The sequence below is a fragment of the Gracilinanus agilis genome, chromosome 5, assembly GCF_016433145.1.
Source record: "Gracilinanus agilis isolate LMUSP501 chromosome 5, AgileGrace, whole genome shotgun sequence".
NCBI classification, from domain to species: Eukaryota; Metazoa; Chordata; class Mammalia; order Didelphimorphia; family Didelphidae; genus Gracilinanus; species Gracilinanus agilis.
Window position 1 is genome coordinate 57,502,499 of NC_058134.1, and position 18,718 is coordinate 57,521,216.

The 18,718-nt window shown below is 37.4% G+C and overlaps 1 protein-coding gene across 1 annotated transcript in view; it reads right to left on the reverse strand.

Annotated features, from left to right (window-relative positions):
• The window catches only part of CUBN (cubilin), a 304,566-nt gene that overhangs the window by 200,692 nt on the left and 85,156 nt on the right, over positions 1-18,718 (reverse strand). Inside the window, exon 27 of the mRNA XM_044678922.1 lies at positions 16,687-16,874. Coding sequence (XP_044534857.1) covers positions 16,687-16,874 — 188 coding nt within the window. The remainder of the gene's footprint in view (positions 1-16,686; positions 16,875-18,718) is intronic.

Below are 18,718 nucleotides of genomic sequence, written 5' to 3' on the forward strand. Positions count from 1 at the left end.
GAGAGAGAGAGAGAGAGAGAGAGAGAGAGAGAGAGAGAGAAAGAATTTGCTGGGTAAAAAAAAAAAAAACTAGCTCCAAAACTTTATGGTATTGTGTGTCCTGCTCTCTTAACCCAGATTTCTTAGTTTGCTACATTTCATTATTTTACCAGATTCTTATCTCTAAACAAATACTCATCTCTACCACATGCTTTCATGCATAGAATATGATAAGCCAAAAGTTTGGCACCCTTGTGATCTAGGTGATTCTGTACTCATCCCTTTTCAAGTTTCCATTTTTAAACACTTAAAATCCAGCTGCCCTTGGACTAAACTACCAGTAGTCATGAAATGGAAAGTGTCTGGTGATGGGCTCTTTAATAACTGTACAGGCTCAGTTATTAACACACAGACATTAGATTAAATCGTCTTGTGACTAGATCCAGAAGAACAAGGTTGGGCTAGAATTTTGCTGTTTTAAATAATGTAGCAAGAATGCCAGCTATCAGCAAGGAGTTGTGAAACTTGATAGACCAGGGGGCAGCAAGGTGGCTCAGTGGTTTCAGAGCAAATCACTTAATCCCCATTGCCTAGCCTACTGTTCCTCTGTCTTGGAACAAATAGTGATTCTGAGATAGAATGTAAGAGTTAAAAAAAAAAAAAAGCAACTTGATAGCCCATTGACTATATGGGAAATACTGTCTATTTTAATGAGACTTCATGTGAAATGGCATTTGGATTTGATGTGGCTGGTACATCCACCATTGCCCTAAATTTCAATATGCCCCCTGGCAGGTAGGCAAGCTAGCAGGTAGATGACAATTTTATCAAGACTGGAGGAGAGAAGGAAGGAAGTCCCCTAACCAAGGACATCCAAAAAGACAGAGACAGAAGAAGCAATAAATCCCCAGATTCTTAAGACTCAACCTGAGTCATAATCATCTATTTGTGAGAGAATGTGGGGCTTGTGAGGCTTTGTGGAAGCTGGGGAAGATTTAAGGATGGTGGGCAGCCCAAGAGCCCTTTTTAAATCATTCTCCCATCAAAACATTCTAAACATATGAATAAAGATGAACTTAATTTATCACAGTTGTCTCTCCTGTCTGTTTTTCCCCTCCTGTTTCAATGAATGTGTGAATTCACTGTCAAGTTTCTAAGTTTCTAGGTAGATACTTCTTTATAGGAAAATAAATAGGCCTTGTGGGAGAGAGCTGGAAAGTAGAAGAAAAAAGGAAAATATAGGATCAAGAAGCCTTTGGGTCAGATGTGGAAAAGTAAAGCTTGCCTGGGTCTAGAATCCTATCTCATGCCATTTAGGGAGATTTCAGAGTGTACCAGAAAGTTCTACAATCTTTGAGTCTGAAGGCTCAGTCCAAATCCCAGTTCTGCCCAACTTAATTAGATTTTTACCTGGATTTGAGTCTTGTTCATGATGCTTATGAGTAGTGAAACCAAGTGTATGTCATTTAACTCCCTTTGGGTCTCAATTTCTTTGTAAAATGAAGATGGAAATAATTGTATTGGTTTCTTGGAAGAGTCTGTCATTAAGTACAATGAAAAATGCCTAAGGAAGACTTTGTAGAGTTCAATGATTTGAAATGTCATTTTATGGCAGCCCTTTCCTCACACAAAAACATGTACCCCCCTAATGCCTCTAAGATGAAATACCAGATCCTCTCTTTGGCGTGTAAAACCCTCCACAATCTAACTTTTCCAGTCCATGTACCAGTTGATAAAATCTTCTTCCCTCAAAACCTTAGCACATGCTGCTTTCTTTGCCTGAAATGGTTTTCTCTCTCATTTTTCTTTCTTTAACCCTTAAAAGCCTTCTGGGTCATCTCCTTCAAAAGGCTTTTTCTGTTTTTTTCCCTTTAAAATTATTTATTTATTTAATTACTTAATTTAGAATATTTTTCCATGGTTACATGATTCATGTTCTTTCCCTCCCCTCTTCCTTCCCCCCTCCCAGAGCCAAAGAGCAGTTTCACTGGGTTTTACATGTATCATTGTTCAAAACCTATTCCCATATTATTACTATTTGCAATAAAGTGATCATTTAAAGTCTACATCCCCAATCATATCCACATTGAACCATGTGATCAAGCACTTGTTTTTCTTCTGCATTTCTACACCCACAGTTCTATCTCTGGTTGTGGAGAGCGTTCTTTCTCATAAATCCTTCAGAATTGTCCCAACAGGCTTTTTCTAATTCCCCCAGGTGTTCCACTCCTTCCCCAAATCATCTCCTATTTATTTTATAGATAGCATATATTGACTTATCTATGAACTATTATCTATTGACTATTTAAAGTAGAAAATAGATCTTCTCATTGTGGGTTTTGTATCCTCAGAGGCACATATTCTTAGCTAGGTGTTGCATTGGCTAGAGACTCCCTATACTAGTTAGAATCTTGCTTCATATTCTTGACCAGTCATATGACTCTGGGCAAGTCATTTAAACTTTTTTTTTTTCTGGCTCATTTACCTCATCTGAAAATCATAATAATAATAGTATCTGCCTCCCAGGGATGTTGTGAGGATCAAATGAGATATCTATAAAGTACTTTGGATCTTTAAAGCATTATGTAAATTTTTGTTGTTTAATCATTTCAGCCATGTCCAACTTTTTGGGATTCATTTGGATTTTTTTTTTGGTTAAGATACTGGAATGAACTGCCATCTCCTTCTCCAGCTCATTTTACAGATGAGGAAACTGAGGCACATAGGTTAAGTGACTTGCTTTGGGTCACACGGCTAGTAAGTATCTGAGGCCAGATTTCAATTCAGGTCTTCCTGACCCCAGACCCAGTACTCTATCTATTGTACCACTGTTATTATTGTTATATGCTATGCTTAATGAATGCTTGTTGATTGATTATTTGAGTTGGGTAAGTCCCTGGTCCTTGGTTTCATTCATCTCATATAAGAGATGAGGGAGTCTCTGGGTCTCCTTCTGGCTCTGATATTATAAGGTTGCATCATCCTAATGAGCAACAGGAGAGGGATCTCAAGATGGTTCAGTCCCCATTTTATGAGACTTGGGTGTCCTCTAGGGTCTCCACTAAACCGTAAGACATTTGCTCCAGGTTAGAGACTCACCAAGTTTTTAATTAACTGTGGTGTTTATATATATATTCAAGGATCTTATCAAATAAACTTAAAATACTGTAAGCTCAAAAATAGCAAATATAAAAATAAATGTAACATTTCCCAGGCAAGGCTGAACAAACAGAAAATCTCATCCTGCCCAAAAAAGGCTCCTTCTCGACTTCAGGACCAGAGGTTGAACTACTTCATCTGAATCCAAGATGGATGAGATGAGAGTCTTTCGCAGCTGTGGCCGGTGAAGTGATCGATGCTTTTTTCCATCCACACGAGATGATAATATCAGGAGGAATTAGAAATATACTGAGTTCTCACTTACGAAGCCACAAATTTTACTACTTTTGACTCCTGTCAGTTGAAGCAGGTACTGTGTGCTTCTCAAATGCCTCAGAGAGTGCTTCATTTTCCCCTTCTTTCCCTGAATGCTTAATTTACATCTAATGGAAGACACGCCATGAAAACCAGTCTTTCCCAGAATACCAAGATTGTGGGAAATGAGAACTAACAATTAAGAGGGGAGAATGAAATCTATAGCTAATGCTTCTTGGGGAAAATATTTAGTGAAAGATGCCTAATAAGTCATCGATTGATTGGCACACTCCAGTTCCCACTAGATAATACAGAAAACCATATCACTCCTGAAAAACAAAAAAGTTAGTTTGAGCCTGCCTATTTTTCAACGAGCAAAAGAAGAGATCTTTTTGCATCCATGCTGAGGGCCGAAAGTCACCTCCTCCAGTTGTTCCCGCTCAAATTCACCACACTGAAATGAAACAGGTCATTTTTCAAAATATACAAATACTGGTTGCCATAGCAAACACTGGGGGCAGCCCTGCTGATGCTTTTTTCAGAGCCCAATGTTAACCACAGGATATTGTAATGATTTGCCAAGTATGACTCATCCAGGCTGGGGGCAAGCCTGCTGGCTCAGTCCAACTCAAAAAACCAGGCTGTTTTCTTCACATTTTTAAAGGTTCTAAAATGCCAGGCAAATAACTGATAATACCATCACTACCACCACCACCATCATCATCATCACTGCATTTATATGATCTGTTGAACAAATACTTTATGTACACTAACTCTTTTGACCCACAGAACCCTGTGACGTAAGTATTATGATTATCCCCATTTTACAGATAAGAAAACAGAAAACCAGGACTATTTATTGTGTGACTTGTCCAGGACTATATAGCTGGGAATCTCTGGGGAAGGATTCGAAATCAAGTTTTCTTGACTCCAAGTCTTTCATTCTATCCACTGTTCAACTTAATGCTGATAGGGAGTTCAGATGAGTTGTAAATCAATATAAAGGAAACTGCTAGGCACAAGTGAGAAAAGGAAGAGATTGGGTTTCTTCCTTTGAGTCCCACCAACACCACCACCACAACCAAGGCTCATTTTTATAACAGTCCTTTGGAGGGAGCCTGAAAAGTTACACATTTAGATATCTTTTCAAAGTGGCTTTTTAGAGAGAATGAGAATAATTCTGCTCTTAAATAATATTTCTTATTACAGACTGAATGTGTGTGTGTGTGTGTGTGTGTGTGTGTGTGTGTGTGTTTCAATTTGCCCAACTATTCTTAAGATACTCAAAGAGGAAGGAAATCTCTTGACCTTGGCCATATTGGGGGATTTTTATAGATTTCTTCTCCTGGATCAGAAAAACTTGTACTGGTGACTTTCAAGGTTAGATTAGGAGTGGAAGTGATTTTTCTGCTACTTCTAAAGCAAAGTCTTCTATATAGAAGTTGCACAAAATGAAATATGCAAACATATGGTTTGTGGAGATAGGCTAAAAAGACTGATAGGTGTGCAGTAAACCAAAGAGGTACCAATGTTATCTGAGATAGAGACAGCTGAGTAGGATGAAAGAACAAAGCTTTTATAGCTTTAGAGAGGTATTTCAAAGGAATCATTTGAATCCACAATTTGTATGGATGAGAGAGCCAGATTCAGCTGACATGAATCTAACATAGTTACCAGGAAAGATTGGAAAAAAATTTTATGAATAAATTGCAGGAGTTAGAAAAACACACTTTTAAACTCATTTTTATGGCTGTTGGTTCTTATTTATAAAGACGCCTTGCTATGAGTCAAAAGAACTTGATTTTTAAAAACACACACACACACACACACACACACACATTGCTAAAGTAGAGAGAGTTGGTGGTCTCATTTTTATTTTTGAATCCCTAATGCCTGCCCCAATTGCTGGTTATTTGCCTTAGTTCTATCCATTTGTGCCACCCTTGTCAATGAGGAAAAGAAAGTCTTATTCACTGCCTTGACAGGAAGAGAAACTGGGCCACAGATTAACTAATTTTTCTAGGTTCACATTAGTGATTCAAAAGTTGATATTCAAATAAAATTCAAGTTTTGGTTCTAGGCTCTGCTGTCTCTCAATAAATATTGTTCTTGCAGTTTCCATTTTTTGTTTTTATAAAAATTACATAATGTTCAAATTATATTTTAATTCACATTAAAAAGGAAATGAAAACTTTCTCTTTTTCCATTACAAACAAGAAGAAGCTAGCTATGTCAGAGGCCTGAAAAAATCTAATTTCTGCTGCTAGCCTCCATTAGAATAGATATCAAGAAATATTACAGTTTCCCCTCTAAGACTACTTTTGGTTGCATAAAACCATGAAGGGAACAAGATTCTACATTTAACTGATCCCACATAGAAAATTTATCAAAGAAGCTTTAAGAGAGGTAGATGGCTCTGTGGATGTAGGTCTGAACATGGAAGGTTCTGGGTTCAAATGTGACCTCAGATACTTCCCAGTGCTGTGATCTTAGGCAAGTCACTTAACCCCAATTGCCTAACACTTTCCACTCTTCTGCATTGAGGAGTGATATTTAGTTTCAATTCCAAGACAGAAGGAAAGGGTTTTTAAAAATTAATTTTCAAAAAGAGAGACAGCATAGTTTATTGGATAGGTCATCTGTTGAATGTAGGCAACACTGCTAAAATGAGAGATTCAGACGGATACTTCAACATTTTAATCATTAAATACTGAAAAATGTGTACACAAAAGTGCCAGATAAAAACACTTACTTGGGAGAATCCTGCTTTTTTTTTTAAAAAAAAAGTAAATATGATTTTGATACACAAAAATACAAAAAAGGTTCTAGAGCAGTGATGGCAAACCTATGACACGTGCAGCCATTTTCAATGACACGCACAGAGAAGTCTGGGGCCACATGCCAAGGATGAAACATTTGCTGTAGTGTAGTGTAGACACTCTGTGCACTACAGATGACAATTCTACCTGTATTAATTTATCTATTTTGGTTTATTAAATACAGTTATATATTACAATTATACATTTTTATTTAAACTATAAGTATCACAAAATTATGGGTTTTTTTCTCAAAATGACACACCACCAGAGTTATGCTCAGTTTTTTGGTGAATTTTGACACACCACGCTCAAAAGGTTGCCCATCACTGCTCTAGAGCAAATTCAAGAGAACCTAAAGACAGTGAGGAGATTTTAAAATGGCAAATAAACAAAAATAGATAAACATCAAATACACAAGAGAACATTTCAAAATTTCAAAATGTGTTAGCTTAAATAAAGTATTAACTTTAAATGAAGAATTTTAAAGTTTTAAAAAAAAAAAACCCAACGGCTCCAGTTTCTAGGAAGATACAGGGTCAGGTTTGAGCCTTGACCAAAGCAAGCCCATGGCAATGTTTTTCGTTTCCCAAATTTTGCCACTCTTGACTATATTTTGATCTACTGTATTTGTGGAAAGGAAACGCTTGAGCCATATACATTACTAAAACAAAATTAAAAAATCAGAAAAAACAAAAAAAAATACAACCATGAAGTTGAAGAGAACTCCCTTTGATCTAGCACTTGGGAGAGCTCCTCTAAGTCTGTAGAGATGTACACTCTGGTCCACCGGTACAGATAATGAATTCTCTGAAGTGATCCCATTATTTGCATTCACACTGAATATTGCCATTGAATTGGAACCTATGACTATATTTTACACAATTATATAACTTCAAAGAGGGGAGATCTGAATGCATGGGACTATTTCAGGGAATTCATTGCTCACACTCATCTGTATCTAGCTTGCAATTCTCATTTCTCTCAAAGACTAGATCCCACGTCCTCTGCCCCACTGACAACCTGACCACATTAAATGTAAAAACTAGGCTTCCATCTTTTCCATTGGGATTAACAACCAATGACTAGGGAGCAGCAAGGAACAACAGAGAGAATGCTGATTTGAAGGAAGAATTAATGGGTTTGAATTGTGCGGCTGCCACTTACTACCTTGATGACTATAAACTAGTCATTTTAACCTTTCTGGTGCTCAGTTTTCTCATTAGTAAGGTGAGGTAATTGGCCTAGAGTCCCTTCCAGCTCTAAATAAATGATCTTATGCACATGGACAATGATTTACCATCTCTTTCCCCTCTTCTTAGAGATTTTATTTTGTTTTTAATTTGTCTTTCTTTTTTTCCCTATTCTCATTGATTTTTTTAAATATTTATAATTCAAAATTATAAAATACATTTGATCTATATCCAGAGGTTGTTTGTGAGATTCTTTTTAAGAAAGAAGAATCAGCCATCTCATCTTTCTGAAGACCCCTATATGTGACAATTGGAAAATGGATTCTTTTATGAACCAAACCTCCCCCATTTCTATAGTCCATTGGTATCCTCCTCTTCTGCTATGCTACCTTCACCCATATTTCCCTGCTTAGCACAGAAAACTGGTGGCAATTTCCCCCCTTTCCTTCTCTATATCCCTCTTCCTAGACACAGGTGTTCTGAAGTTTAATGATATTAACATCTGGAGCCTAGATTCACTTTTCTTTCTAAAGGGAGAATTCATAGACTCTGGAACAGTGATGGGCAACCTTTTGAGCTTGGTGTATCAAAATTCGCCAAAAAATGTGCATAACTTGGGTGGTGTGTCACTTCGAGAAAAAAGCCATAATTTTGTGATATTTATAGTTTAAATAACAAAAATGTATAATTATAATATAGAACTGTATTTAATAAACCAAAATAGGTAAATTAATGTAGGTAGAATTGTCATTTATAGTGCAGAGTGTCTACACTACACTAGAGCAATGTTTTATTCTCAGCATGCTCCCCAGTGCTGACACACATATCATAGGTTTGCCATCACCACTCTAGGGTGTCTTTGAGGCTTTTTTGCAGTTCAGGAAAAGACTAAGAGAAATGTGAAGGGAAATGGAAGACCTGATGACCAAGTCCCATTTCTCTTGGAGGAAGGTCTTTTTGTCTCTTCAGGTCTCTATTTCCTCATCTGTTAAATGAGAGGATTGGACTAGTTCATGGTCTCCATCAATTCTAGCAGTTTTTCAGGTTTCTATGTGTTGTCAAGATTTTGCTATTACTAGGAAATGAGTGAGTTTTAAGCTGCTATGATACCAAGGACTCATTCTTTTCTGTTTCCCCTCTCTGGCCCCTAACTGCTGGAGTCTTTCCTTCTAAGAATATCTTCCATCTAATAAGTCTATATTTTGAATATTTCTTGACATGTTCTTTCTCTGTTAGAAATGTTCCTTAAGAGCCACTGTTAGCCTTCTTTGAATGTCTAGCACTTAGATCCCTTAAATGCTTGCTGGCTAATTTGATTAACCATAGGTCATACTGAAGTTTTTATATAAGGCAGATTTAGAATGACTGTGTAGCCTGTATTTGGATCAATATATTAGTTTAGAATTGAAATGCAAGAAAAAGTCAGGCATCTTCAACTAGAAAATGGAAAACTATTTCCATTTTTGGTTCCTTCCCTGTGGCATAGCCATTCGAAAGGAAATCACTTCCATTGGCAGATAATGCATAGTTAAATAAATCTCACATCCCCCTAGAGAGAAATCAAGGCATAGTAGAGAATCTCATCTTTTTCTTTGCTGAATAAAATGCCTGTTCAAAGCATCAAAAGAACATTGGTTCTAAGAAATTTAATAAATGAGTTCAGAGTGGAGCTAAGAAGTCAATTTCAATAATAAAAGAATGTCTTCCCCATGGGGATGGAGACAGTCATCAATGAGAGCAAATTACAAGCATAGAATTCCCAGGAAGAGGCTAAAGTGAAAACAATTTTCTAAAGCAAAACGCAAAAATTGTTCTTGGGCATTGATTAGAAGAAGATGTGAGGCAGGGGTGGGGAGAAAATATCAAATGAGATGTTGTCTGGTGGGGCAGGAGAATACTCTGGCTGAAATAGTTCACCTCCCAGGGTTCACAGAAATCAAACCTAGCAGATAAGACAACCAAAGAATCCCCCAAATAAGTAGAAGACAGAATAGAACACTATCATTTAAAATGTGCTGCTGTGACAACCAGGACCAATCCCCCAAAATATATTGGAGGGATTCCTCTCCCCTGCTCAATATGTTTTACATTCATGAAATCTAAACATCTTACAAATCAAGGGCAGGAATGGGGGAGAAAGGTTGTGGGAATATTTTTAATAGTGTCTTCTAGAAAAAGGCACTGCACGCTTTGGGTGAGGTACAAGCAGGAGCTTGGGAGGACTTTTCATGTCTAAGGTAATTACATTCCATGTTGGTGATGCCTCCTCTTCACCCTCCTCTTCCTCTTCCAGGATCCTCAGAATCCAAGCAACTTAGCTGAACTGGTTCCCAAAATAGGATGGAAGAGAAGAGAAAGCATGCAGAGGGTGGACAAAAAACATAGATTTACCATAAATAAAAACCAACTCAAAACAGGGACCCATTCAAGATGGCAGACATTGACAGGGGTCATTAGAATGGGAACTTCTTTAGAACAAGGCTTCTTTTACTTTTCCATTTGTAAATCTGCTGCTTTGCATTTAGTAAATGATTATTAAATGCTTTATTTGTTTGTTCATTCATTTATTCATCTTGTTCAAACTCATGACTATATAAATGAGGAAACTGATCTCCACAGAGAGGAAATCACTTGCCTGAAGTCACCTATTTAGTTAGTAGCAGAACTGGGATAAGGAAGTCTATCTTCTGACTTCCTGTGTGTTTTACACCCCAGGAGAAGCCTCTGTCCTGGCACTCACCACCCCAAGTCTGTCTAAATAATTGTTAGGGCTACTAGACTGTGACAATCATTTTGAATTCCATTTGGAGTGCTTCAACAAAAATTTCCTTAGATTTGTTTAAGTTTGAAGAACTTTATATCTATTTTTAAGTCCAAGGACAATTTTTTCATTTAACGATTGTAAAATCTGTTCTTCCAACAGTGCCCAAGTGAGCTGGAGGGGTCCCCCTCGTCAGCCAGAATAAAGCAAGCCCAAAGGGAAAACTTTATAAGTTTATCTTTGCTACCACTGACATCATCATCCATTAGCCTTGCAGCCCCTCACAGAGGCACCAGTTTTCCCAAAGGCAGGGGAAAAGTCACATTAGTGTGTGCTGGCAGGGTGGGGCCAAAAAAGCAGAAAACATGCAATACCAAACTAAAAATAAACAATTAGTCACTGACTCTGGGCCTCGCATGTCAGCAAGAAAACCAACCAAGACATCATTCCCAGTTGCTTAGTACCCTTCTGAATCTGAGGTTCGCTTCAAACGCAGACCACAGGATCAGTACCCAAGCTAATATCTTGCTGTACTTACTGAGTTTCATTACTATTCAGACATTTTCATTTCTGTTTTCTACAGATAATTCATATTTAGAAGCACAAAGAAAGGTTCACATTCATTTACAAAGAAAAGCTTCAGTTTGGGGGAATCTGTGGAGAGAGTACTAAGTACACTATCAGTGGATTTTTGCCATGCAGATGTTACTTGGCGATTTTCCTCTTCAGCCTCAGAATTTTTTCATACTTCTGGAGAAGAGATGATCAGCTGACCTCCTACAATATTTATGCTGTCTTTTATTACAACCCTTTTTTAGCATCACAGAAATATCTGAGGCATATTAGTCCATTAAAAGGCTATTATTCAAAATACAGTTAATTTGCACCAGCATGAATTAAAAATATGTTTTGGTCTTCTTTCCCATTTCTTTTTCTTTTTCTTTTTTGGCTTTCCCTTAGCGTTTGTTATTAATGGAGAATTAATCTCAAAGTAATTCCTATTTATCTTGCTAATTCTTATCATGGTAATTCTTATTAGGGTAATTTTCCATTAATAAATTATTTTGGTATTGGGTTATAAGGACATCCTAAAAATAAATGTTCAGGCAATTATACCTGGGATAGAAATGACTAGATCATTTGCACAGGGTGAATTGCTCAGAAAGGTTGGTTTTCCCTGAAAAATACTAATTAATGAATATTTCCTTCCACCATAAAGACCCTTTCCTATATTTAGTATGGTTTAAGGGTAAAAAATTAGCTTGTACTTTTATTAATTTGACTTTTTAGGAATTAAATTACTCCTAAGATTGATGAAGGCATGAGAATATAGCTCACAGAATTATATACCCATGCAGATTGCCCATCTGAATTAGCACAATCTTAGAATTATATTCATGACAGATAGTCACATAAAAAAGAAGCATGGAAGCAGTTTTGTTAGTGCACATGCAGAAGATGGAGTATTGCCACATGCTCACTGTTGGTGGGCAAATATAAATATAAAATGAAGTAGGCAGTAGCATCTCTAAAACTTCTTCGATAGAAAAGGTGAATATCTAAGTCCAGAGCTCCATACACATAGAACTACTGGTCCTACTCTCATATAGTACTTCATGGCTTTACTAAGGGCATAACAAAGGAGCCTCCTTTTCAGCTCTTCTGCTGTCTAGTGAATGTGGAAACCAGAAGCTTTAAGGCTTAGGGATCCACAGTGTCTGGGTCCTCCAGGGTGGCATCCACTTATATTCCACTGAGAATGAGGAAAAGTGAACAGAAAGGAAGTAAAAGATGGAAACTCTTGGCCTCTCCCTACTTGGTCTCATGGGGGAGGCAGAGAGGGCAAGGTCAGCTTGTTGACTAAATACCAGCAAGTTTGGGAGCTGAAGGATTCCTCCCTGCTGGAAGGAAAGGATATGATTCTATGACTCTGGAATCTTGCTGTACTTGAAGCTCTTTCCCACTTCCTTGAAAGGAGATGAAATGAAAGGATTGAAAGCTTCAACTCCACGTATCCTCAGAACGGAATCATTCCATGTGTAAACCCCAATGGCCTTTTGGTCAGCGGCGGGGACTCTGAATGGCACTGCTATCGCTTTGTTCAGGGAAATGAACAGAATAGCATAGAAAAGAATCCAACACGGTTGGCAAAGGAAGAGTGGCGCTGGCAATTCAAGATGGAACAATGCACAAATTTTTGGGAATAATGGTCTTTTTTTTTTTTGCTGAGCTAAAGGGTCTTCAAAACACTTGATTATGATTGAATCTAATTTTATCCTTCCTTCTGTTGTGAGGATTATTTAGCTATTAATTTAGTATTAGTGTTGGACCCATATTTACTGTTTAAGGCACCTCTCCCTGATGACCCTCCATTACACTTCTCAGAGAAAACTAGCATCGTGTGATCCTGGGCCATTGGAAGAAGGAAGAGGTTTGCCTAGAGGACAACTTCTAGAAAAGAAAATCGTTAGGAGAGAACTTGCGTGAGGCCAACTAAGTTTTCACTGATGCTAAATGCTATTCCCTGAGCTGACAAATTCAGTGTTGACATGTCTGCCGACTCAATTTTAGGTTTCCATTAGGAGTGCCTTCACAGAGCCTGCCTGATGCTTTATTGGCCTAGCACCTTTGCTAAATTAATGTCCCTTTTGTATTATTTAGCTTTGCATATGCATCATGTCTGGATAAAGCCTTACACATAGTAAGTACTCAGTCATTATTTTTTTAATTTAATGAATGAATGAAGTAATCCTTGGCTTAAACATCTAGAGTCATGAGAAATCGACTACTTTATGAAACAATTTGTCCCAAATCTTTGAGTCATAAATAAGCCTCCGAGTTACTTCCATCCATTTGTACTAGTTTTGACCCTAGGTCCTTAAAGTCTATTTCTTTCTCTTACTATCTCTACCTCTGTCTGTCTCTCCAAAGTACTTTGCTTGAGGTTCTCCTTCCCATTTATCTCATTTTTCTCTTGTGTTTATTTTTTGGTGATGAACATACCTTCCCCCTTCGCTCCCCGCCACTCCCCAATTATAGTGGAAGCTCCTTGAGAAGAGGATTTGTGATATCAAAGCAAATTAGAGCAGCGAAAATTCTACCTGATAGTGTGGATAAGGGAAGAGTTTATGACCAAATAAGAAATAAAAAGGATTCTGGGAAATAAAATAGATCACTATGATCATGTGAAATTAAAAAGGTTTTTTTACAAACAAAACCATTGTAGGCGAAATTAAAAGGAAAATAGGAAACTGGAGGAAAATGTTACAGCCAGATTCTTTAATAAAGGTCTCATTTCTGAAATATATAAAGAACGATGTCAAATTGATAAGATGATAAATCATTAGACAATTGATATAGTCAAATGGTATAAGCAGGCAGTTCTCAGGAAAAAAAATAAAAGCTGTCTTTTGTTATGTGAAAAAAATATCCTAAATCACTCATGACTAGATAAATGCAAATTAAAACAGCTCTGAGGTACTACATCACACCCATCAGTTTGGCTAACAGGATAGAAAAGTAAAATGACAAATGCTAGAGGGGATGTGAAAAAATAGGGACACTAATGCACAGCTGGTGGAATTGTGAACTGATTCAATTATTCTAGAGAACAATTTGGACCTATGCCCAAAGGACTTTAAACTATGCATACCCTTTGACTCAGCAATATCATTACTAGGTCTGTATTCCAAAAAAATTAAATATAAAAGTAAAGGACATATATATGCAAAAATATTTATAGCTGCTTTCTTGTGTATACGGTGGCAAAGAATAGGGTATGGAAGACATGTCCATCAATTGGGGAATGGCTGAACAAGCTGTGGCACATACTTGTGATGGAAAAATATTGTGCCATAAGAAGTGGTAAGGAGGATGGCTTCAGAAAAAACTATGTGAATTGATGCAGAATGAAGTGAATAAAACCAAGAGATCATGGTCCACAGTAACAGTAATATTGTAATGATGATCTACTGTGAAAGATCTAGCTACTCTGATCAATACGATAATATAAGACAATTGCAAAGGATTCATGATGAAAAATGTTGTCCCCTTCCAGAGAGTGATACAGATGAACTGATGAATTCTAAGCACAAATTGAAGTATACTTTTAAAACATTATTTTCTTGCTTTCTTGCAGCATGGCTAATATGGAAATGTTTTGCATTATTGCACATGTATAATTTATTATTATTTGCCTTCCCAGGGGGTGAGGAAAGGGCTGGAGGAAACGAAAGAATCAGGAACTCAATTTAAAAAAAATGTTAAAAACAAATAAATATTTTTAAAAAGAGACTTTGTATAATATAATGTTTATATCCCTAGTAGCTCTATGTGTATGTGCTTCATATGCAGTAGAAGGATAATAAATTATGTATTGAGTTCTTTCAGAAGGTCCCTACATAGCATTTTGAAACTTGTCATCATTCTTGAAGTCACCCTCCTCTGCACATGCTTTAATCTATCAATGTCCCTCCTAAAAAGTTGTGCCCAAAACAAATCCCAATATTCCAGATGTCATCAGACAAAATCTAGAGAATCTACCTGAATATGCCTTTTCTTCCTTACCTATTAAAATTATCAGACACCTTAAACCCAATAGGTCTAAAAGTCAATTCAATATCTTTCTCCTTATAAGTGTTCCTCTTCCAAACTACCCTATTTCTGTTAAAGGTACCAGAATTCTGTTATTGTGTCAGTTCATAATTGTGTCCTTATCCTGCATTCCTCATTCTCCAATACTTCATAAATCCCAAAACTTGCCAAATCTCAGCTATTTGTACTTTCACAACATCTCTCAAATCCTACCTTTTCTCTCCATTTTAGTTTATCCTTTATCATCTCCCAGCTAGATTATTTAAAAAGCCTCTTCACTGGTTTCCTCATCTCAAGCCTCTCCCTACTCCAGTCCATTCCACACTGTGGCCAATGTAAGAACAGATCTGACCAGGTAGCTACTCCAGTGGCTTCTGATTGCCTCCAGAATAAAATACACACTTTTCTGTTGAGGTTTAAAACCCTTTACAACCTGACCCCAACCTACGTTCTCCTCTTCCATAGACAATAAACCTCCTCTCCACCACTCAATACAATTAAACTGCCCCCCTCTTGTGCTTCACACGCCACAGTCCAGCTCCCGTGTGCTGACCTCTGCACTGGCTGTCCACCATAACGGGAAGGTTCTCTCTCTTTATGTCCACTCCAAAGTCCCTCTCTTCCTCAGGAGTTACCTTCTGCATAAAGTCTTTCCTGATTCCCACAAATGCTAGGGTCCTCCCTCCCAAAGCACCTGGTATTTAAATATTTTATGTATATATATGTATATATATAGTAATTTGGCATTATGTTGCCTATATTTTTATAAATACTTATCTCTCCATTTATGTCATTTGAGGAACATTTGAAGGAAATGGAAATATTTAGTCTGGAGAAGAAAGAATTCGATGGCATGTGAGAGCTGTCTTCAAGTGCTTAAAAGGCTATGAATATGGAAGAAGGAAATTGGAAGAATTCTTACTTTATTTGATCCCAGAAGGCAGAAACAGGGACAATGAAAGGAAGCAAAGTTTGATTTCCTAACAACTAAAGCTCTCCAAATGTGGATTCTCCCTTACTAGAGATCTCCAAGCAAGGACTGTTGAATTCCTTGTTGGGTATATTACAGTGAGGATTCTTTTGGGGAGCCTAGATTGGATTAGGTAGTTATTGGCATCTCTCGAACTCTGAAACAATGAGATTCTGCATTCAAAAAGGAAGATTCATCAATTCTACCCATCAAAAAAAAATCAATCAACAAACATTTGTTACCCATCTACTCTCTGCGAGATACTTTTTGGGGTTCCAAAAACCTAATGGCCTCAACTTCCATAGAACTGGAAGGAAGAAAGGAAGGAAGGAGGAAAAGAAGGAAGGAAGGAGGAAAAGAAGGAAGGAAGGAGGAAAGGAAGGAAGGAAGGAAGGAAGGAAGGAAGGAAGGAAGGAAGGAAGGAAGGAAGGAAGGAAGGAAGGAAGGAAGGAAGGAAGGAAGGATACTAAATGCCTATTATGTAGCAGACATTGTGCTAAGCATTTTGCAAATTATATATCATTTGAATCGCACAACAACCCTGGGAAGTAGGTGCTATTATTAATTCCACTTAACAGCTAAGGAAACTGAGATAGACAGAGGTTATGTGATATTGCCCAGGATTATATAGCTAGTAAATGTCTGAGGCCAGGTTTGAACTCAGGTTTTCCTAACTCCAAGCACAGTGCTCTATTTACTGCAACACCTCTGATTTATATGCTTTTTTTTTTAACCTTTACCTTCCATCTTAGAATCAATACTGTGTATTGGTTCAGAAGAACAGTAAGGGCTGGGCAATGGGGGGTAAGTGACTTGACCAGAGTCACACAACTAGGAAATGTCTGGGAACAGCTTTGAACCCAGGACCTCCCATCTCTGCATCAGGTACTATCCACTGAGCCCCCTAGCTGTCCCCTGACTCATATACTTGCAGAGTTAATGGTTTACCTAGTTACTTACCTCTAAATATTCCAGAGAACAGTTGCTATGATCTTCCAGATCAAATGCTGAAAAAGTATAGTTTATTGTGTTGCCAGCTGTTACTTGGATGGTCCAGTTGCAACGCTGATTTCCAAAATAGGGATTTGGATAATTTATACTTTCTAGGATGCCATAAGAAAGATTGGCAATCACCACATCCTGGCAAGCTGGAAAAATAATAATGAGTAGCTAGCACCATGTGTTTCTTAGTCACATACATTCATATATTCATACATCATTTAATTACATCAAGATATGTATATGGCAGTTCTCTTTCCAAGGAAACATCTGTATTTTATAGCTTTTTAATAAATACTTGGCATGGCATTTTTACAACAGAAAGTTCCCCTGTCAGAATAAAACATGAAGAGTTGGCTTTAAATGAGCTCCAAATATTTTTTAAAGTCCCTTGCAGAATTAAAGAAGCACATTGAATTATACTCCAAATTCAACAGTATTGGGAGGTAGTTAAAAGAACTTTACCCTCTTCTTCAATCACTATGACTTACTGACTTGGAGAAGAGAATTCATTACTCTGAGTTTCAGCTTTCCCAATCTTGAAAACTCTCTAGCAAGGTTTCCAGTCCTAACCTTTTTATGTGGGTGTCCTGGACCTCTTAGGAGATCACGTGGATCTCTCCACATGATAAAGTTTTTAAAGGCACAAATATTTAGGATTACAAAGGACATGAATTATGATGAAATCACTATCATTTTTTTCAAGTTTACAGACTTGAGATTAAGCACCACCATTATGTACTGTAATAGGGAAATAGACTTTAAAAGTAGGAGAGCAGATTTACTTTAAAGTCTATTTCCCTATTACAGTACTAATAGAAATGCTGACCTCTAATCCAAACACTCCAACAACGCAAGATGCTATGAGGTACTAAAAACTGAAGGTCAGAATGTGACTTTGTCAAACACTATAATAATGGAATGATGTATCTTTTTAGTGGTCAAACTGAATGCCAAAAGAATGAAAGGAAAGGAAAGGCAACAAAGGGAGACAAGAAGACAAAAAAATATATTCCAATATAGAATCTGAATTTTTAAAAAGGAAGCCTCCAGCAAAACCATGGATGAGTTTGGGGCACAGGACATTCTGCAGGTTCTGCTGAGTTGCTTAGATGTAGCCAAGGTCATTGGTCCAAGGAGTCTTTCTCCATCTTCTCTTTATGGTCAAGATTAAATCAAGTAAGGGCAACAAACACACCATTGATCGCACAGTGTTTTCACTATTAAAAATGTATGCACTCTCACTACAACCCTGTTTCTCTAAAATTAATGTCCAGAGCTCCATCGATGGGCTTTTGGGGCTACAGGCAATTAGGGCCATGCAAGCCAATATCAGAAATGACTGTAGCTTTTTTAAACTCATGATTCCAGAGCCATCCCTCAACCATTCCTGTTAAAATCTGTTTTGGAAGCCAGAGAATCTGCAATCTGTGGTTTTATTGTTTTGTGTAAATGGACCATTTCTAGTTCCTTACTATTAAATATGTGGTTTGCATATACTTAGCTGGCCAATGGGTAAACATGAAAGAAAGGGGGGAAAATGTTCTAAATTCCTCAACTTGGGCTTCATTTCTTATTAGGAAATCCTTTTTTCTCTAAAGACCTTCAAGTTCAGATACCAAATTATATTAAATTTCTCTTGCTGGCATGCCCTGAATTTGCTGTCCAGAAACTATCACTTACATAAAAATGAATTGTTATCGCTGCTCTTCCCCTCTCTGCCCCTGGATGGATAATGATTTGGTGCATATATAGGATAAGAGACAAATCAAATGCCAGGGAAAAAATGGATTTTGAAAGAGCAACATGATGAGTGAATAGCCCCAGAGAAAGAACCAGAAAATGAGTGGGGCAGTTCACCTTGAAGCTGGAGTTAAGCACAGGCTAGTGCAGAAACGGAGGAAAATTATCTGTTCATTTATAATCTTAGGTTTTGAGTAACAAATCAACGTGCAACTGAAACCCAGGGTTCAAAAGGATCAGATTCAACCTC